This window comes from Centrocercus urophasianus, unplaced genomic scaffold (assembly GCF_019232065.1).
Source record: "Centrocercus urophasianus isolate 14NV4802_14NV808 unplaced genomic scaffold, USGS_Curo_1.0 seq_21, whole genome shotgun sequence".
In the NCBI taxonomy this organism is placed as follows: domain Eukaryota; kingdom Metazoa; phylum Chordata; class Aves; order Galliformes; family Phasianidae; genus Centrocercus; species Centrocercus urophasianus.
Window position 1 is genome coordinate 4,366,660 of NW_024884767.1, and position 22,904 is coordinate 4,389,563.

At 35.0% G+C, this 22,904-nt stretch overlaps 1 protein-coding gene across 3 annotated transcripts in view; it reads right to left on the reverse strand.

The window, feature by feature from the left end:
- Positions 1 to 427: 427 nt before the first annotated feature.
- The window catches only part of TMEM161B (transmembrane protein 161B), a 32,918-nt gene continuing 10,441 nt past the window's right edge, over positions 428 to 22,904 (reverse strand). Inside the window, exons 4-13 of one of the 3 annotated variants that reach the window (XM_042822844.1) lie at positions 22,439 to 22,570; positions 18,931 to 19,028; positions 17,368 to 17,524; positions 12,806 to 12,957; positions 12,208 to 12,268; positions 10,341 to 10,481; positions 6,435 to 6,548; positions 4,742 to 4,916; positions 2,596 to 2,692; positions 428 to 1,776 (exon numbers count right to left, since the gene is read on the reverse strand). In XM_042822844.1, coding sequence (XP_042678778.1) covers positions 1,499 to 1,776; positions 2,596 to 2,692; positions 4,742 to 4,916; positions 6,435 to 6,548; positions 10,341 to 10,481; positions 12,208 to 12,268; positions 12,806 to 12,957; positions 17,368 to 17,524; positions 18,931 to 19,028; positions 22,439 to 22,570 — 1,405 coding nt within the window. In that variant the 3' untranslated portion in view covers positions 428 to 1,498. Of the gene's footprint in view, positions 1,777 to 2,595; positions 2,693 to 4,741; positions 4,917 to 6,434; positions 6,549 to 10,340; positions 10,482 to 12,207; positions 12,269 to 12,805; positions 12,958 to 17,367; positions 17,525 to 18,930; positions 19,029 to 22,438; positions 22,574 to 22,904 lie in introns of all 3 variants that reach the window. The other 2 variants (XM_042822842.1, XM_042822845.1) reach the window with 2 other exon arrangements.

Sequence of the window (22,904 nt, forward strand, 5' to 3'; positions counted from 1 at the left end):
AAGCACTGAACTCTGCACAGTGAAATATTTACTTTTTTTTTAAAAAAAAAAAAAAAAAAGCTACTGCATATGAATCATCCTGTTATCCCATCACACAAAATATCCAAAACTTCATCAATCACTGTTTCACAATGGCTTGATATGTAGGCTCTATCCCTCCAGTTAAGCAAAAGTTGTGAAGTTAAAGCTTGTTCCTCCTTACAACAACTGTTTTACTACACAGAAAATTTATTTCTGAAGCCAAGAGATACCAGTTGTTACTGCATGGCTAAGTTAACACGAATTAGACTGATTAAAGGAAATGATCTGACAGAGCAGAAGTTTCAAGACTAAGAGATGAAGCAGATCTCTTCTTTCAGAACAGCGTAAGTTCTTTAGTAGAGCTAAGTACCTTTGTAGAGGCACCAAAAACAAATAGCCCTTTCAATTGAACTTTCAAAAAAATTTAATTTTCATTTCAAATGGGTTCTTGAAATTACTAGATACATATATATCCCTCTCCCATGTCCCTGTAATATACATTCAGTAATTTAAAATAAAGATTCCATACTTTATAACTCCATATATATTATATATTTCATATATAATATATATATATATATATATATGTACATCACAGATACATACACTCTCAGTCAGCAGGATTAAACTGTATTGTTTTGAAATGTTTAATTGGAATCACTAGTCTAATTATACTATTTTGTGAATTCAATGGAATTTTATCTATTATCTAAAAAGAAAAATTTTAAAAGATCCGAATGGAATCTGTGGATCAAAATTAGCACCAATACAAATGGCCATTACTTCAAAATGACTTAGGGACTGAAGTTATTTATTTATTTATTTATTTTTCTATAACTCTCCTTTCACTGTGCAAGCATTCCTGCATAATATTTAGGCAGCAATACCTGCCAGGTCCATACATTTTTCTTATGTTAAATTGAAATTTTATACAACTTTCCTTACTGTAATATACAGCATTGCTTTTGTCCTGTTGGATTATTTCATTTTTCATGCTGAAAAGTGATCAAAAAATATCCAACAGAACTTTTTAAAATCCCCTTTTTCTGTCCATTGTATGGCTCAGTTTCAATATTATACTCAGCAAGTAGCCACCATCAGCATGACCAGAACCTACTCACACAGTTCAGTTACTGACTGCTGATTCTTTAAGTGTTGAAGGCAACTTCCTCTTTATGGAAACCAAGATACTCTGAAGTTGTAACATTTAAACATGCACACCAATGCTTGCCACATAATAATATCAGTCTTACCACTAGAATTGAATAAGTTACCTACCATTTGGGTAACAAAACTAACAAACCCAGTTGTGATTTTAAGCATTTGAAGAATATTCACCCTGAGAACACAGAGGAAGATTTTAAAAAATATGATATGTTTTCTCTTCATAAATATCTTTCTTCTTTTTTTCTTCACCTCCTCTTGGGTACCTGGGTTTGTATCTGGAATTTGACTTCATACTTATCAGTTGATCTGTTCATGCTACAGTCAGGTACTGGTGATAGAAAAGCCCAAAAAGGCTTGTAGAAAAGAGGCAAGCAGCAACCCACCAGGTAAGGAACGACAGGAGTCCCCGAAACAGGAGAGGAGTGAAAATATTCTTTAGGCTTCCCAAAGCCATTGTTATTTGTACTACGGTTACTTTCATCTTTCCATCAGCAGGTACAGATTCAGAATAAGCTGAATTATGAAGCAAACTGTTTTCTACTGGAGTGTTAGAACTCAGTTCTGGGTAGATGCCCCAAGAATAATTACCTGTTGAAATAAAGAATTAACAAATTTTTATTAAATTAAGTTTTCTTCATTCTATACACTGTATTGTTTTATATATTTTTTAACACACATACACAAATATTTCTAACTTAGTAAGAGCTACCTGTTTTGCTCCCCATGGCTCCCTGATCACTCTAGTAACCCATCAGGATAGGATTCATCCTACTTTTTGACATACTAACATCTACATGTGAAACGGTTGCCATGGGACTCGTCAGTACCTGGTATGATTAATCTCACTAGATATAGATGTCTGCTTCAGGATGAGATGAATCACAGCCTAATGAAGCCTCTCTCTCTCTCAGCTGACATTTTGCAAAAAGAATGCCATGATTGCATGGCAGGCTGTAAAAGACATCCCTCATAAGGAAGTAAAAAAAACAGCGATATCAAGTCTCCTATAAGTGAAATGAATCTTCTATTTCAATTTCTTTTCAATAACTCACTGAAAATTGAAGAACTGGGGAAAAAAAAAATCAAATAATAGATAAAAGATTGTATCAACAATGCCTTATACAGCTCACTTAAAATACTTGAAAAATATGAATATTTAAATAGAAATAAAAAGCTTCATTTGTTGTACTACACAATTTCTCAGAAATAAAGCAATCAAATCAGCATATCACTGATAGACGTCAAAAGCAGCAAGATGATAACTTACAAACTATAGATCAGTATGTTTTAAATGACAGAAAACAACATTTTTCTGTATTGCATTACTCATAAATCCTAATTCTTTACAGCAACTTGAAAATATAAGAGTCCTGTACAGAACAGATTTGCCCATCAAATTTTGCCTACCTAGTGTTTTCAAAAGCAGAGTCGTGTGAAGAAGCATTACCAATGGTGCAACATACTGCAGTGCAATTACACAAAGGTAATAGAAGACTCGAGCCACCTGGGAAGATAGAATAAAATCATTTGAGTTCAGAGCAAACCTACACGAACATGCAATTCATTAAGAACAACGCACACGCACAAATGCGGTCTTAAGCTTTCTACCATGTTTCAGTGTTATGACCCACCATCTTCAAAATAACTAATGAAAAAAAAAACCCTAGCTGATAAGCTCATCAAGGCACTCAAAATTCTGAGCAGAAGCCGTGAAAGAAAGTAAATAAAAATATCTGTTCAGTTACAAAATTTGAAAAAATTCTGCTTATGAACATTGCATATCATTGTTCAAAGATTCCTATTTCACTACACTAACAAAAAATTAGTTTTGACTGTAAATCAAAACTTTTGTTATTTACAAAATAAATTCCACTACACAAACACGATAGTTAAAATCCCAAGTTTCACCAAAAGTAAACAAAAATTTGGTTAAAAAGGAAGACATGTCTTTCCCCATGTAAAATACCAGTTTTAAAAACAATCACAAGAGGATTTTTCATTAGCAGATAATCAATAACAAACTATTTAAAAGGTTTTTATTTCTTATATACATTATTACTTCTTGAAACCTACTCAGATTTATCACTCTTTCATCCCTGTAATTTGTTCCATATTTCTCAATATTTTTGCATTACGTATTTCATATAAGCTTTTGACCTAAAAGAATATATCAGATAAAGAGGAGAAAAAGTCATAAAAATCAATAGAAAGCAAGCCATGAATTAAAGCTAATCAGATTTTAGAAAATACAGAATACAGGGTGGCAAAAAAGATGAAGTCAGACATGACATTTTTGGAAGTACCCCTAAAACATGTCAAAGAGCTTTGAGATGAGCAAGCATCAAAACCTAGCATGAGAAAAAAATGCAGTAAGACACTCAGAAAGGAAGTATCGAAAATACTGTAAGATAAATGATGAAATACGATAAAAAGAACAAGTAAGAAAGTAATGGTCACCTTCAAGGCAGACAGGAAAGATTTTACGGGCAAGACTTCAGAAGAAAAGGCTAATATGGTAATAAAACAAACTGTATTTAGTGGCCATGGGTTTCTTAAAGAGAAGACATGTATGTAGTGGATAAACAGACTTACAGAAGACATTTTTGTTTCACAGGTAAGATGAAAGCCTACAAAACTAGGATGCATTCACAACCATCTTCTGTCATACAGATCCATCATAACCAGTCGTCACTACCTGCATTTCCTAACATTTACTACAAAGCCAAACACTATTCATTAAACATGTGAAATAACTACAACACAGTCCTCTACTAACAGTAAGATATCCAGCGGCAACAAAGACAGAATTATTAGTGACAGTGACAATTCTAAGACAGGAGTCCTCATCCCATGGCATATTTCAATATTCCTCGTGGAATACACCCCAGATCAGCAACATCATCAGACAGCACTATCACGCAACACTAGAAATCTAAGTTTAATTTGCAGGTAACATGCAACACTGTTCTACAGCAAGCTTACAAACTTCTACCTTGTAAGTTTGTTCCTTTTTCATTACAAAGAAATAATCCAGTCTTTCCTAACATTTTTGACAGTAACAAGATAGGTAGTTTTGTTGTGAGGCTGGTGCATCACAAGAGTGGTCTTACAGAACTAAATACATCTTATCCCAAAATATAACTAATCTATCTTAACTTTTGTCTCAATTCAGAAATAACAATTCTTTCTAAACTCAAATTCTCCCTATTTCTCCCACACTACAACAGTTAATTGCCACAGAGCCTATGCACTCCATAGCTTATATCCATGCAACAGAAACAAGAGAAGCATACTGTCTGCCATGGCATTTTTAAAAAACACTTCACAGCGGGATGTCTTCCAATAACACATGAACAGTTTAAGATAAAGTATTTGCATAATATGGTTGACATGTCTGCATATTTTGGTTTAGAGAACTTCTTAGCGCTATTTTTGTAGAAGAAAGCTTCACCCAGATTTCAGTCCTGGTGCCCCAGAAGACACAAAAACTGGAAAAAAAGCACATTAAAAAGAGCAAGCATTCCAAATGCAACCTTAGTCCCACTGTACTTACCATTTTTTGTAAATCCACTGTGCTTATTCTGCCAGCTTCCTTTTTCATTTGATCCACACTTTTCTGAGCTAAATTCAGATAGGCCTGCAAGTGACTGCGCATCATAGCCAATCGTAAAGCACACAGCAGGATTATAATCCACAATCTCATGGTGTCAAATGTGTCTTCTGACATTCTGTAGATTAAAAAATAAAAAGCAATGCATGTCCTGTAAAGAAATCTTCAGGCATGTGGTCAGAAATACTTAATGAACAATTCACAGTTACAAAGTTAATGTGCAAATAAGTATTTGTTTCCATCCATTTCTCTTTGTACTATTACTTCTCAGCAGCCCCAATACAGCATTAAATTTCACTTACTTATGCAAACAATAACAGCTCTTGAATGACTAAATTTGAGTAATGTACAGAACATTGCAACCTACAGCATGATCATTTTAAGATAAACTAAGAAGAAGCAAAATGGAAGCAAAAAAATCTGTATTTCCAAATTTTATGTAATAGACTGATGGTTATAAAGTTGTCTTTCAAGCATCTTTTAGATCTACAAGGTCTGCTCTGAAATTACTGCCTCCTATTTTACTATGTTGGTGCACAATGTCAGAGGCAGATGTTGGTGTCGTGGAAGTAGAGGTTGAACCTTCCCACCAATACACCACTATATTTTGTTGCCATGAGACAGAAGGCAGTCTGACAAGAAAAAGCATCTGATACAGAAATGCATATGAAGCAAAGGTGTGTCAATTTCTCCATGCAGAATAAAACTGACCCACTGACATTAATTGACACTTGCTGCACGTTTATGGAGACAAAACAGTGGAGGTAGCACAGTGAGATAGCAGAATGCCCCAGCAGTGGTGACAAAGGTGTGAAAGATTAGCCATGTTCCAGACAGTCATGCAGATTTTTACTGAGCACAGCATTCCAGCCCTTATTCATCAGTTATGAAAATGTATAACTGATGAAAATGTATAACTGGTAATTATGCTGAAAAACATTGTTTTGTAGCTGAGTATTTGCCCTATTAAACAGTGTTACTGTGATCTTTCTATCTGTTGTAGTTCCCATGGAAATAAATAGGAGGCATTACTTTCAGAGTGACCTACGTATTAAGCAATAAAACTGACAGCCAAACATATCAGTTATAAGCCTACCCAATTACTATTATTCTGATTTTCCTAGACTAAAAGCAATAGTAACAACCATCTATTCAGTAGAAAACAGTATTTTATAATATAGCATCACTCATGAAAATCTTCCATTTTTATGCTTTTAAGTATTTTATCTATTAATGAAGCAAAATTAATAGCGAAGCTAGGCACTACACCTATGATTTTGAAACACTTCTCATCATATTAAGAGCCTTCGACCAGTCCTCATATCTATGCATCTCATTTGTCTTCAACACAACCACTCATTTCTTAAACCAATAAGTAAGCTGTAAGGTTTTCAACAGGAAAAACAACCCGTTAGTCTGCCAAAGAAATGCCAGCACATAGTGGCTTTTCTAGAACCATCAACTCAACACTGCGATTCATTCTCCCTCTGAGACAGATGAGCTCTAAAGGGCATACTTTCGATGACTCTCGATACACAATTTCTAGTCTTTCACACCACTAAACTTTCAGAAGGCACTGCTCAGACTGATAGCTTTACACTGAATAACCCCAGAAAGGTTTTAAAGGGAATCTTACAAAGGTATGCTCTCTTTGCCCAAAGGTGGGTTCATAATGTAGTCCTTAGTGATTGGTTTTACCCATAGAAGAACCATAAATAAAGGTGCCAAGAAGTTTATATGCAGCAGTGTTCTGAAAAAAAAAAAAAAGGGAGGGGGAAGGAAGTTGTTAAATGCAAACAATTACCGTACTGTTGAAATTGGCAACAAACTTAAAAAGATAAGTCCAAGTTTTAATATAGTTGAGACAAAGGTAAATAATGAGATTACTTCTCTATTTTTAAGATAATGACTTACATTTTAACAAAATATTGTATACTGTGAAACTGTGGTTTTTAAAAGCGCTCTTTGAAATAATCCTTTTTCTAAACACTTTAACAATCTAATCAAAGCAACTAACTACATGCACCATATCACACTATAGAAAAGACAGTTGTTTAAAAATTTCATACTATAGCATAACACCAAAGTGCAGTAGCTTTTACAGTTTTAATCTAGGCAGTTAGCAGCTTAGATGGATAACGTGTCATTAATTTAAGATTTTTTGTTTTATGAAAAAGGTACTTAGATTAATTTCCATTATCTATACAAACCAGGGGAAATCTGCATTCAATTAAAGATACTAACAAAAAAAATACAATGTTTAAAAAGCAAAGTTTAAAGTACTTGTTTAAAGTACAAAACTACACTGTCTACATTGTTAATTTAAAAGGAACTCAACATATAAAACAGTAGATTTTAAAAAAAGAAAATATTATTCTGGAGTTTTCTCTGAAATTAACATATTTCTTTTATTCCTCCTTTGGACCAATCTGAAGTCCATACCCCAGATTTACAATTCTCAAATAAAATAAGAACAGTTGAAACTTCATCCTGTGATCTGGTATTTTTTACTAGTGCAATGTTTCTTCTCTAACAGAATTGGCTCATGTATACGGCCATCGCCAAAGACATTTCCTCTAAACTATTAAAAAAAAAAACGAGGTAACCAAAAGTTATTCTGAAATACTGTACTGATTTCAAGCAATCAAGCTTGCTAAACTCACTATACTCACTGAAAAGTTGGAGTGTTTCAGAAGCAGTTACAGCATCACTTAAACCATTGGTTTCATATGAAGAAATAAGCAGTGTAAGTTTTCAAGTACTACTAGGGAGCACAACAACACCAAAGAGCAGTCAAGATTATCTCAGTAACTTGTGAGAACATTTTACTTGAGCTTCTAGGTAAAGACATCCTACTAAGTCAATGGACTGCAATGTACCAAATGGTGGCAAGTCTCCCTTTCTGTTTATTTGAGTACAAGGAAACAGGTTGATGGATTCTTGTAACAGGTTCTGGAAAATGACTGTATGAAAATAGTACAAATTAAGACAACTCTAAAAACACACAAAGAATGATACTGCTCACAAAAAATCAAACTAACAAAATTAAAAGTGACATTATTTTTCTCCTACTTTTCTCTAAAATTTATTCCCTGTATATACATCTGTGGAAGAATAATGTTAATTATTTCAACCACACTATCCAAGTGGTAGCTACTTATGTGGGATGTCAATGTTTTCTATACGTCTCCCATTTTATAAATATGGCTTCTCCTCTCTGGTTTCTTCTACAAAGTATAATCCCACGTTTGACTGCAAAGAAAGGCATTGTTTTCCCACTTCCAATTTAAAGAGCGTTACATCAGCTGCACTCATACTCATTTCCTATTCCCTTTAGTCACTGCCAAACAACTGCAAACACTAAGCAATGATCTGCTCATTGACTAAAACACATCACAAAGAGCAAACACTGATCTCTTTAGGGCCCACTGGAAACTTCCAATGATAACTCTTTGTTTTTAACTCCACTACCTATTTACAGTGCTGATTGACCAACAGTATAAGATTTTTCTTTGTTTTACATTTTTTTGGCTTGAATAAGCAAAATATTAGTAGACATTAAAAAATTGGTTGGTGCTACATAATGTTACCTTCAACAATCAGATTTAATATTCTGTAAACAACAAGACAGACAAGATTTATTTTTCAAAACCTCATACCAGTAATCATCAATCAACCTTTTAGATCTTATCAATCAAGTTCTGTTTCAGAGATTTTATATTCCTGCAGAGAATCTCACATTCACAGATCAGGGAATATGCTGGAAAATTACAACGTAGTAGTAGAAAAGGCACAAGAAATTTTAAAATATTTAAGTACATAAAAATGAAAAAATGAGCACTTTATTTGCCTGATAAGAACAGACTGAGAGTTGGTCACAGCCTACGTACAGACAGAAATTTAACAGCAGATAAAGCAGGAGCCAAGACCCTGCAGCGCTAACTGCATGCATTCATCTACAAAGAGCTCAAATCTAATGCAAAGTACTTAGTTAAATATTTACGAAGAGTGAAGGACTCAACTTAAACACAGCTAATTTTTTAAGTTGAGTACTTAAACAGATTTCAGTTCATGCTGAAATATTTATTATATTCAAAAACATAATCATAGAATGGTTTGAGTTGGAAGAGACCTTGAAGATCATGTGTAATTCCAACCCCCTTGCTACAGGCAGAGACATCTCCCTCTAGATCAGGTTGCTCACAGCCCCTTCCAGCCTGGCCTTGCATGCTTCTAGGGAAGGACATCCACAGCCCTGCTAGACAACCTGTTCTAGTGTCTCATGATCCTCACAGTAAAGAATTCCTTCCTGATATCTAGTCTAAATCTAGCCTCTTCCAGTTTAAAACCATTTCCCCTCTTACAGTCAGTACATGCCCTAATAAAAAGTCCCTCCCCAGCTTTCTTATAAACCCCCTTCAGGTACTGGAAGGCCACTATAAGGTCTCCTTGGAGCCTTCTCCTCTTCAGGCTGAAGAGCCCCAAGTCCCTCAGCCTGTCCTTGTGGAGAGGAGATACTCCAGCCCTCTGATCATCTTCATGGTCCTCCTCTGGACCCACTCCAACAGCTCCGTGTCCTCCTTGTATTGGGGGCCCCAGAACTGGACAAAGTACTCTAGGTGGGGTCTCACAAGAGCAGATTAGAGGGACACCTCCCTTGACTTGCTGGTGACATAATGTTTCTCTCAGCAAAGTGGACAGACTAAATCATCACAGTGGCCTATGCTGTAACATCTGTGTATTAAATATCAGTGATCAAGACCTACAAAAGGCATCTGGTGCTCCTCAGTCAACAAGAGAAAGCTGAAAAAAAAAGTTAAATCTAAGAAAACATTTACTGCTCAAGAGCAGCTGCAAAATAAAATGTTCCTTTAAAGTCATATTAGCATCTGACTTTTTAAAATATTCTGAGTCATAATGTAAGAAGCACAAAATATTGTAAAATGAAGTATTATATGCTAATTTCTATATCTATTAACAGAAGTTTTCATTGAGTTTTAGATTCACTTTAAACATTTTTCCAGTTAGCTGCCCTTCTAAGGCTATTTCTTCCTTCCTTTTTTTTTTTTCTATCTATTTGTATTTTTTGTGGGTTTTTGTTGTTGTTGCTGTTGTTGCCTGTGTTTGCCTCTGGATCTTCCCCTATGTTTATCAACAACAGCATGATGCTCATCTATTGGGCTACTGAGGAAAATAAAAAGTCTGTGGCTGTATGTCTTCTTCCACTTAACTTAACTTCCCAAGAAACATGACTGAGGAAAGAAAGCATTATGTAAAAACATTCCTTGTGGTGCTCTAATAGGAGGAAAGGAAAGAAATATTCCTGTAACTGGGACTCTAAACACAAGGCAAAGAATGAAAGACCGTCAGAACACAGGTTGACCAGAAAAGAGGCAGGAGGCAAGTCTGCTTGAGATACAAAATGCAGGCAGCAGCAGAAGTCTTAGTCACTACCTTCGTGTTGGAATAGTTCATTTTATTTCCAGACATCAAAGACTTAAGATTGAGTAGCATATACCTATGTGCATATATTTTTTCTTACTGTGTTATTTTTTCTGTTGCTAAATTCAGAGCATCCAGATGCATTTGAGCCAGTCGCAAGCCAGGGAATGTCAAAAAAGCACCAATAAGTGAACACAAAACAGCCAGGAACAATTTGAAGGTTAGTTTAGACACAGGACCCCTAAAAGAAAAGAGAGGAAATAAGCATTTTCTTGAGGAGGAAGTGAATGGGCAGGGTATCAGTGATTACGTTCAACAGTATCTAATATTTAATCAAAAAGCAAAAAGTATTGTACAGTTTTACTCGGGAATACCAGCATCATTATAACTCAAGCAGGCACCAAAACAAAAAATAAGTCACCTGTTTATTTAATAAAATGAACAGAAAACCTTCCTATTAAAAATACTTCCTAGTGCAAAAAAACCTCGTAAAAGATGTTAAATTTGTTAGTACAATAAAACAAAAAAAGAGTAACTTTATATTAAAATTAACAACTAATTGTAAAATAAAAAAGCTACCAGAATGAAGTCAGTGGTTATTTTTTTTAAGAGAACAGATATATCACAATTTTAAATTTTCATAGTCAAAATCAATGTTTTTTAAATTACATGTTAGCTGCATTCTCCTTTTACCCATTAAGGAGCTTTGTCAAACTTATTACTTTTTTCCCCACAGATTTATCAAACACATACATGTACTCAATTACTTATGTCTCTTCCAAGTAGCCAGTATTTTTTTTTTTTTAATTAACTATGCATTACATCACAATTACTGAAAAAAGTACTAAGGATAAATGAATTATGGAATTAATAAACTGAATTACAAACATACATACATACAAAAAAATCAAAGGACGTAACAGATTAAAGAAAAACAAAAACAATTCTAGTTATCCACATAAGCTTCAGACTTGTTAGTCCACAACCTCAAACTACCAAAAGACACCATTGTCAACTCAGTCATTCCTATGAACAGCCAAAGCACTGCAAAAGTTTAAAAATAAAGGAACGTTAACAGAAAAGTTAACAAAGAAGTTAGTAAAGTCGTAATAGCTTAGGTAAAACGGAGTAAAGAAAGGTTAAGAAATACATGGGATTCAGTTAAATGTTTCTCTGATATTCCTACCTAAAAATGATATATTTTCTACATAGGCATATTAGAAAGATCTGTTCCACAGAAATAAAGAAATTCCATAGTTCTGGCACAATACTTGAGAACTCCCAACTTAGAAATCAAAAGTTTATCCCTCACAGTAAGGATATACCCCATAACACGTCAGCAAATGTGTAAGAACAGAGTTGTACTGAAAGTCCATTTTACAATACACAAAGCCTATCCATGACAGTGGTTGTGTACACAAGTAAAATAACAAAAATGGCACACTCCTTTCATAGCCCGTACAAAACTTGAGATATCCTGTAGCAAGCAGATGCATTTGTGAAGGAGGAAAATACTACAGAACTTGAAGATGTGAATAAAAGTCAAAATTTCCTCCTAAAGCCGACTTCATCACAAGCTCCAGCTGAAGTGTCTGAAGCTTTTTTGCAAGTTCATCTGCTTACACACCATAGAAACAGCAAAAAGATTTTTTTGTGTGTGTTAAATAGCTCCTTCAGCACTCCAAAGATTGCTTAAGAACTGTCATGAAAATTGTACTTCTGAATTTATTTTTTTAAATGCTATAGCCAAACTACCAGGTTGGAATCTATATCTAAATTAAAGAGAAAACAAAGATACTTTGAAATATTGATGGATTATTCTCACTAATACACCTCTTCACATTTTTTTTAGCAATTATAAGCACGTACAACAGCACAATATGCTATACAAATGCTTGCTAAGAAAATCCAAGTGGTTCAGTTATAAATGCAAACACAATGTAAAACACTACATTTCCAGGACTTACTGGGATTCCAAACCCTGCTTTTCAAGGAACTGCATAGCACTTTCTGAGAAATTTGAGAATCCTGCGGAGACACATAGATTATATGTATTTTATCACAGTAAAAACAATACTTCCCACCCCTTCTTTCCCCCCCACATAATAATACATCTTTTGAAAAGTGTTCATATGTTAGGATAATTCTTTCATGCACTGATTACGCCACAGTACAATAAAACTCGGATATTAACTGTCTTTGAAAATACCTATTTGATACTTGAACATTTCATGAACATCAATGGAATTAACACTGATGCTTACAGACCAAGTACCTATTATTTTTTCTTTTTTTTTTTTCAGTGAAGGCAGCTCACTGTGCAATGCAAGGCAAAACAGATTAAAAATAAAACTGGAAGGCAAAAGTGAACAAAAAAAAAAAAAAACAAGCCATTTTACACATCTTAAAACAAAGCAGGAAAAATAGACAGAATATCCTCCAGTGTATCACATAACAGAGTTAAAATTAACAGATATATTCTCAAAAATTTCTAAAAGACCTGAAATAAATCTTTCTAGTCATGCAATAAGTAAGACTGTTGCAAATACTAAAGAAGGGAGTTACCTGATTCCAGTCCAAACTCTAGATAGTTTTCTGTCACAATCAAAATTGCCATTGCTTTCACAAAGAAGAAAAAGCCAAATGTGACACAGACTGATCTTTCACCTCCTTCCTCTACTTTGAAATAATGAGTGGTCAATGAAAATAGTACCTTACTACACAAGAAAAAGGTCAAGGAAAATTAAATTGGAAAAATAACAATATTTAAAAATTACAAAGCTGTATTTTGATCATCTTCACTAAGGATGTTCTACGCTGAGCCAATTCCAGATTAAAGGACAGTGTAAAGCAGTGATTAAAAAAAATTATGTAGCTAGGAACACACTTCTCTGCAATATCGTTTTAATTTAGGCTTACTTACTGTCAATTGTAGCAATACTCCCTACCATGGGTTATCTTATTTTAATAATAATATATAAGAATATCTGGCTGGAATTACCAGAGAGGTGGTGGATGCCCTATCCCTGAAGACATTTAAGGTCTGCAATCTGAGCAACTTGTTCTAGTTGTAGATGTCCCCATTAATTGCAGGGGAGTTGGACTAGATGACCTTTAAAAGTCTCTTCCAATTCTAATGATTAGAGCACAACTGCAGTATTTGATAGAGCATATTCTCAACTACAAAACACTATTTATCAACAAAGTCACTACCATTAGTTATGTATCTTCACCTGCAATGAAACACCCTGCATGCTATGCTCAGAACAATCTGCACCAGTGAAAGTGATGACTGTGGCTGTCACCACTGCTAAAACATACCATCCACCCCCCACATCCACTTTTTGGTCTCCATAAACAGACATCAGTTAATCTCAGTGGTCGCCATTTGTTCCACAGGAAGTAATTCACTGACACATCATTGCTTCATAGGCAATTTCACGTCACACATCATTTGTCAGACTGCCCCTCTGCTGCCCTTTGTCACACGGTAACATGTAAAGGGATGCTGGTACCAATGTTCAACCTCAACCGTCATACAACCAACATCTGCCTTTGACACTGTGGACCAACATAACAGAAGCAGCCCACATAATTACTGACATCCTTTTGCACCCATGTTCTCAATTGAAATCAGTCAACCACATTTTTCCAATACTTAAGTCATGATGAATAATTTCTGGCCCTGACATACTGAATGACTAAACAGTTTGGTAGATTTTAGAAGAGTTTCAGCAGCACTGAGGCCTGATATCATAACACAAGAACACAGGAGTTTTCTCCTGAAATCACAAAGATTGTTTCCCCAATAGCACAGTATTATCACTCATTGCATAAAAGCCCTTCAACCCAGCTGTAAGCTAGGAATAAGTCACATTAATATGTTTATGTAAGTGTCAGCTCTAATATAACAAGTCTAGAATGTGCTGCTCAGTACTGCAGACTTCTGTATCACCACCTAAGCTCTCAGACTGGGCAATGGTCACAACACTTCATTCCATCAGCGCAGGAACCATACAGTCAAATAAAGTCAAGCTCTGTTCAATATTAGAGAGCAGTGATTTCACCAGGATTTCTACAAAATCATCTGCTCTGCAGAGAAGCCTCCCTTAAAAGTAAAGTCTGTTTACTATTATGTGAAAAATAACAAACAAGCAAACAAAAAAACAAAATTCCAGCAATACAAGTTGTACGAAGTGGAACACGAATAGTCCTAACTAGAACATTTCCCTCATACAACTAATGAATGACCTATTACCAGGTTACAAATTACACATTCCATTGCGTAGGATTCCCTACCTCTAAAACTATCCAAAAGACAGAATTTTTTTCTGAACAAATTAAAACCCTTAGAATTTAGGCCTCGCTGTTTGACAGCACATTCAAAACAAAAGGACACTCTTGCATACAAGTTTCTTGTTTCCTGGGATTTGTTTCTGAAGGTTTGGTCCTACATACGATGCCATTCTTCTCCTGGCTTTTCCAGATTTGCTTGTTTTAAGAAGTCTTATGCATCTTAAATCTTAACTTCTCTTTCACTTTTTCTAACTCCTACAAACTATTAGAAATCCTTAACAATTATCTCCAAAGTATATTATTACAAAAAACTCAGAAGAATATTGGTTCTTTAGCTAATACATACTCACGCAAATGCAAAAATATTAAAACATGAAGTTAACTAGTAAGCTACTAAATAAAATTTAGCTTCTGGTTGGCGATTGCTTGCTTTTAATAATATCCTATCTGATCTTACAATTTAAAAAGTCAAAGTACTTTTACACATCATGTCAATATGTGCACCAAACTTAATTTTCATCTAGTACAAAAGGTTCTTTCACACAGAAAAATTATTTGCTTCTGTATGGGAACTGCTGAGTCACGGCCTGAACTCTGATTGATCACCTGAGGTGAGCAATAAGTCAGCCACAGGAGCACAGGTGAAGGCAATTCTCCTGTGCTGCTGGAAGGGGTGGAGCCTGGCTGCACCTCTCCTAGACCTATTGAAGAGCTGGCTACCAGAGGGGAAGGATCTCTTCTGGAGATCTGCTCTGCTGGAGTTTTGTAAGTGAGCCCAGGACAGGGGTAAGCTTTCTATCCTCTTTTTGTTATCATGATCTGCTTTGCCTAACTCTCTTGTTTTTTGTAATTATAACATCTTAATATTCACTGATTATATAGCTTCCAACAATGGATAAGAATCAACTGTCCATCTCCATAGCAGAACTTATACTTGAAATCTGACATATAATTATGGGATTTAATAACATATTTCAAGATGTTTAGGGTGTGAAATGTGCTTCATGCCAGTGTTTTGAGAAACCACAAATTAATTGCTCTTTCTCTTATCAATTCTAACATACACAAGTTTCCCCTCTATCATTCTTCTCTTTCTGCCATGTCGAAAGGTTGGTAAGAAAATACAACTGATGTACTTCTGACATGCAAGGAACATTCACTCTGTTACAACCTCCTTCAGGTCCCAATATGCAGTGAAACCTCAAATGCTTGAACTGAATAAGACAAAGTGAAAAATGGTGGTTTAGGCTCAATTTATATAAAAACAGGTGGTGAGAAAGAAGCAATCAGAAGAACACCTTGATAATTACTTGTATGTTCATACTACCAAGACAGAAAACTTGCGCTGCCGTGTAACTTAACATTTTTAAAATTCCACAATTGGTTTTGCTCTGAATTGACTAAATGAAAGCAGTAATTAGGACTGCCTTAAAACACCACTCTAAGAATGGAACACTGCAGTTGTCTTTCCTATGAAATCTATGCCAATGTATAATTCACAACCACAGTAAAATTATTTAAGCTGGTTATGCCCAAGGTCTAAAAAAGGAAGCAAAAAGGGCACTATCACCAATAAGCTGAACAATGTATGAAGCTTTTTTCCCCATAAATTCATTAATCTCATTCTCCTTCTCATTATGGGAGTCAAAAGAGTTTGTTTTCATCAATTATTTCTTAATAATGTCTTATTCTCTCTGCCAAGATTCCTGACTTTGCCTAACCAAATAATAATATACAAAAAAGGGTGCCTAGTTATATAGCTGTAACATCACTAAAAGGTGCACAAGAGCTGATTTTCTGCCAGCTATTTCTTTCCTTAACTTCATCAGCTATGTCACTTAAGTTAGTACTCATGACCAGGAAAATTATGCATTTCACTTGCACTTCAGGCTAGTCAGAAAAGGAATTCGTCCTTACTGTAAAGGCACAGAGGAACAAATTTTGAATATATGTGTGTTATATCTAACTAAGCATTTGATCTGTTTGTCAGTTGTGTGGTACCAAAGGAGCTGCACAGCTTTATTTTCCAGCTCCTCTCTCCATAACCTATGCTCCTTGAGAACCTTATCTGATTATTTTGCTTCATTACCTCTCCTATCTTTAAAACCCAACTTTCCTCTCCAAATTCTATGACTGGTATGTGGAAATTAATTATTAATTATAGCGAAACCATGCACTGTCTTTTCTACCAAATACAAACAGGACAGCTACTTCTTCTTATCGTTCAGTATTGCTTGTTTCCTAAAATACTGTTTTTTTTATTTCCAGAAGAAAATGTTGCTTTTCACAGACCACTGAAAACACAGTACCATTTTAGCTCCTATAACTGTCTATACATTTTATTTTGCACTGAATCTAAGAGAAATAATAATCTTTTGAATTCTGAAGTTATGAATTCATGCATGCAACTTTGCAACAAATGATGATTTACATTATTGTATTACTTAGTTCAGAAAGTATGAGGTTAAACATAACAGAAAAGCCAGGAAGTAAACTGCATGCTTCTTCAAAAATTACAATCTGCATGGACAGCAACATTTGCCCACCCTGACAGTCAAACATTAGCTCAGAACAGCTACACATTACATTAATTCTATATTCAGAGAGCTGTATTTTTTTCTATAAATGGTTTGGTATAAATGTTTATATGCTATTTATATCAGTATAAAGAAACATGCTACAGCATATACATTACCTGAAAATGATGCTAGCTACAATTCTTTTTCCAAATGGTAAAATTTATGTATTCTCTAAAACAACAATAGAGAGCTTTCTATGAACTGCAGCATGATGGAATTGGTAGAATGATATAAGAAAACAGAAAAGGATACACTGCAAAAGCCAAGACAAGTAGACACCACACTACACTGATATTCATTTCTTGTGAGGGCTTCACAATGCTGTAATACGCTTCAGTCACCACATACACAACTGTAGCTGCAACAGTGAAATCCACCAACCACTGATATTCAGGAAAGTAATGTAATGCTGAAAAATACAAGTTTGCAAACATTACAGCTATGATATATACATATCATATGCAGAACACAGTAACAATCAAAAATTGTTTTCAACTGATCTAGACGTAACAAGATTATGGAAGTTAAGATCATCGACAACAAAAAAGGCACGCCTTTTTTCTATTTGATAGCCTCTCCTTTTAATTTGTATTTCACTCTTCACCTCAGTGAATATTCTGGGTTGGTACTAAGCAATTTGATAAGGTTACAAGATTTTATTTAGCATCTCAGCTTTTACACGTTGATCTAATTAACTCAAAGATTATAACCAGTTTAGATATCAATATCATGATAGAAAATGGCTCTTTCCTTTAGTTACAGTTCTAAGGGTTCAAGATTAAAAGGTTACTGGCTATCACTTTATATAAATAATATATATTTATATATTCTCCTAAAAAAAAAAATCTAAGCCATTCAGAGTTTGTTCAATGTTATTAACGTCTTCTGCACGGTAATAAACCATTGATTCCACCTAAAAATTCTGGGGATCATACTGGCAGGCTGGGTTATTTACAAAGAGGGAGCTCCTGAGAAATGTGAAGAACAACTCATGATAATAAAGCCCAGCCTGTCCCTCTCAAACACATTACCTAGATCATGAGAGTTAAAAAAAAAAAAAAAAAAAAAAAATACAAAACACAAACGCTACGCAGCGTTTGTCTGCTGACTAAGAGATAGCTGATGACAAACACAACATATTGGTTAAATTCAGGTATTTCCAAGTCCTATACTTATTTTGAAATAATTACTTTTATTAGATTTAACATGCTTGTATGCTTATTTCTTTAAAACCAGTTAAGTGTTCAACTGCATTCATATCTATAAACACTCAGGAAGACACTTAAGTGCTGTATACAACACCTGCATATGAGAATGTAAATAAGGAAAAATATATAGCTTACGTGCATAGGAAAGTCTTAAGGTTACATATGTAAAGAAAGTTGGTTATCATTAAGGAATCAAAAACTATTATTTTAAAAAATAAGCAACTTTCCAAACATTTAACATTGCTTGTTTCTGCACTGCCATTTTTGGCACCTAAGCATTTTAAGTCAGTTTTGTTTGTGTAGGTCTAGGTTTCAATGCAATAGTACATTTCATATTTTAGGCCAGCAGAAAGCATATGCTTCAAGATCAGTCAGTTACCATTTTCTCATACAAAGACTGTTTCAAATAGACCGTGATGGGATCCTTTCTGTGTTGTCTGATACTGCTTTGGATGCCTGAATGCAACAATTTTTGCAATCTCATTTAACACTTTGTATCGGTTGTACTCCAAAAATATGTTCCAGCATTTACTGCAAATAAATACTTGATAGAAAATACCACGATGTATTTGATATACTACATCATTGTTAGCACCCTTATTCTTACCAATAGTGTCCCTTTCAGTCACAGACTTCGTTTCCAGATGAAGATCAATATCTTTTGGAATGGTTAAAGGCTTGTTTTCAATGTGACCATTATATTTTCTGTAACAGAAAATACATACGTAGATTAATAAAATAAACATTTTCTTTGTATGTATAAAACCATTTCAAATTTAAGAATTCAGACTGCTATTCCCTTAACTGCAAACACTTCTCTCTAGTTTGCTAAAAGCAATAATTCATAAAGAGTTAAACAACAAGGCATGCCAATAACTACTGGGTTTATCTTGTAATGTTCTAATACACTGTGCTGGTTATGCACATTGGTCTAAGTAGCTTCCATGCTGTATCAAAGTCATGCATTAAGACAGGAGCTGGTGGGTACTGTTTGCACCATCCCACTGTTAGACAGACAGGAATCTGTAATGATATAATAAGTAACCCCAGCATCAACAGGTATGAGTACCACTATAGAGAAGAATACATCTGTCCTGCCAAACAAATACCCTGAAGAAAATTGAAGCTGAAGTGATGCTTTCCAAATGAAGTCTAGACAAGGTTCCAAACCCATTCCCCCTCCTCCCCCCCCAAAAAAAAACAGATTTCCCAAAATAGCATTACGCTTTTAAGTTTGTTGCCTAAGCTAGATTAACCTAGATCCTTGAGAGATGTATCCTATCAGCCATCAATAAAAAAACTGTAAGGCAGTTTTCTAATTTAAAAGGATGGCTACAAAAATGGCTTTGACCTATTTCAATTCATATCCTGCTTGTATAGTAAAAAGTAAAAAAAATAAAAATAAGTTAAAAATAAAAATAAAAAAAAATTTTTAAAAAGTAAAAACAATTATCACTGTATTAATAGCAATCCTAGAGATATAGTAGGCCTTGAAAAGAAATAAATACATCATGCTCTTTGGGAGGAAATAGACAAAACTATGCATACTCTGATGTTGAGACAGGGCAGGTTCCTGATTTTAGCCATTCCTGCAGGGCACAACAGATACACAGAGGCTTTAAGAAGAGCTGCAGAGAGATTAACTTGCTCCTATCATGTGTGCATAGGTGGAAAGTTTCTTATATGAAGGGAAAGACTAAGACAGGCTGATTGTCACATTGCTAAATCCTTCTTGGCTTCTAGCATTAAGCAATCTGGGGATAATCTAAGCCAGGTATTACATCTTCTGAAATATCTTTTTTTCTTTTCGACATTAATTTATTCAATCCCTTTCTGAAACACTCTGAAATTTGTTGACCCGCGCAGCTAATTTCACAATGTTTGTCCCACATTAAAAAAACCCTGATAACTACCCTACTTAACTTCATTCAGCATCTTCTTGTACAACATACTTTGCTACTTTGTACCCACACACTGTGCCCACTCCATACATACCTGTGTCTTTGCATGGAAGCCTTACTTTTAGCTATCATCATTCCCCCTTTCTAGTTCCACTGAGTTATCTTCCAAATACAGTATAAACAAAAAAGTAAAATATAATTTGAAGCTTTTTTATGCTTCTCAAATTTCTGGTTACAAATAACAGTTTTGAACAATGTGTTGCATGTTTCCAAAGAGATAAAGACCAGAAGGGCTACTTAGAGCAACAAAAGCACTTTTTTTTTTTTCCTCCTGGAGCTTGGAAACTATATCAACACCATTAACTTCAAAATCTTTTCCTGGGGTGCATTAAAAGGAGTATGGCCACCAGGTCAGGGGAGGTGATCCTCCCCCCTGTACTCTGCTCTGGTCAGCCTCACCTGGAGGCTGTATGTTGTTCTGGGCTCCCCTGTAGAAAAATGACAAGGATTTCCTACAGAGAGTGCAGCGGAGGGCCATAAAGATGATAAAGGTCCTGGAGCATCTCCCTTATGAGGAAAGGCTGAGTGAACTTGGTCTGTTAAGCCTTGAGAAAAGAAGACTCAGAGGGGATCTGATTAATGTTTATAAATATCATAAGCATGGGAGTCAAAGAGATACAGCCAACCTCTTTTCAGAGGTCTGTGGGGACAAAAGGAAATGACCGTAAACTGGAGCATAGAAAGTTCTGCACCAATATGCGAAGGACCTTCACAGTGAGAGTGACAGAGCACTGGAACAGGCTGCCCACAGAGGTTGTGGACTCTCCTTCTCGGAAGACATTTAAGCCCACGTTGGTGCCAACCTGTGCAGTGTCCTGTAGGGTGTCTGCTTTGAAGGAGGGTTGGACTCGATATGCGGAGGTCCCTTCCAGCCCCTACAATTCTGTGATTCTGTGAAAATAAGCCATACTACAAGCTCATAACCCCCTAGAGGACTACAATAGAACAGTGTACTTTGCCAGATTTCAAAACAGCACCTCTGAAATCAGTGAAGGAAAGGTGGATTTTCCAAAGAAAGAAGAGTTACTTGTACATGAGCATTAAAAGGAAGTTTATTCAACTATGAAAGAGTAAAGTCCTCTTAATTCACATGTAAGCTGAGAATACAACCAGAAAGAGTCAGTAAGCATTATTTTTTCATGTGATACTAGTTCTTACTATCACTCAAAGCACAAGAATTTTAATGGACAAATTGAAAAATGAGGACAAAAATCTAAAGCAACTCTCAAAAATGTGTCTACATCTAAATGAGGACTTGCCAGTAACACCTTACTACAAATAACTGCCTTTTATAACTATTTTCTTGGTTACGTATTAATGTATTATATCAATCTGATAATTGAGTGACACCAACAAAATTTGCACAGACACAAAACACTGCATCACATTTGAAGCATTAAATGTAGCATTTTAATAGTTGAAAAGTGATTTGTATTTATGTGTCTTCAGATACAGTTTCCTGCTACTTTTCACAGTACATTTTCCAAAGTTTGAAAAGTTAAAGCTTAGATATCAGTACAAATTAACATGCCATGTTGCTACTCAGTAGTGAGTATGCAATTGATCATATGTGAAAGTGAAAGCGCTTTGGAAAGCAGAAGATTGGCAACACTAAGAAACGACATTAGCAAAGTAAAATTATTTTGTATAAGGCTCCTATTTATGGACTTAAACATTTAGTTCTGTCATACCAATTATTTTACATATATTACCGATTAGATGAACGCATAAAATGTAATGCTATTCACAGATCTTTTAACAAGTTGAAGGAAAACAAGAACGTTGTTAGATAATTAATGTCTGAATTTAAGAGTATTGTGACAAATATGTCACACTATGAAAGAATGTGACATATGAAAGAAAATGAAAGATACTTACGTTAAGGGAACAAGTCTTTATCCAAAACACAACAAATAAGTTTCCTGAGTAACTTAAAAACTCCAGAAAAAAAAAAAAAAAAAACATAAAGAATAGACTATACATGGATTAAAACAGGCGTTAGGAATTGTATACCAGTATTTCATATCAGAGTTAAAGGAAAAGGACTAAGGGAAATCAACAAGAAAGAGTGCATTTTGCTGTTTATTTTAAGCCCAGCCAATTCTGATTTTTAAAATTTATTTATCTTTCAATTACCACAACAAGCTCCACCACCTCATCATCACTCTTGGCTCTTGGGCAGTTCTACTTCTGGAAAGTCTGTTGGAGACCTTCATGATTGTATGTGAGAATCTTGTTTCCAGCTGAAGCTGATGAACATCTATCTCATCGTTCCCCATTTTCTTTCTGCTAGGTTAAACAAGTCAAGCTGTTCCAGATGGTTCTTGTAAGACATGCTGTTTCCTGCCTGATGCTAGTAGCCCTTCTGTTCACCTATGCAAGTCTGAATTTATTCTTCTTGAACATGAATGACCAGAACTTTTCACAATAATCACAACAAAATTCTACACCAGTGCTTCGTGCAAGGGGACTAATACTTCCACTGGAAGTAACTCAATAAATTCTAGGAGCACATTTACTTTTATCACAGCTGTGTAAACGGGTAATGATCCAGAACAACAATCCCATATCAAGTACATTCAAATCTTGCCTAAATATGAGGACCTTCAACCCTACAGAA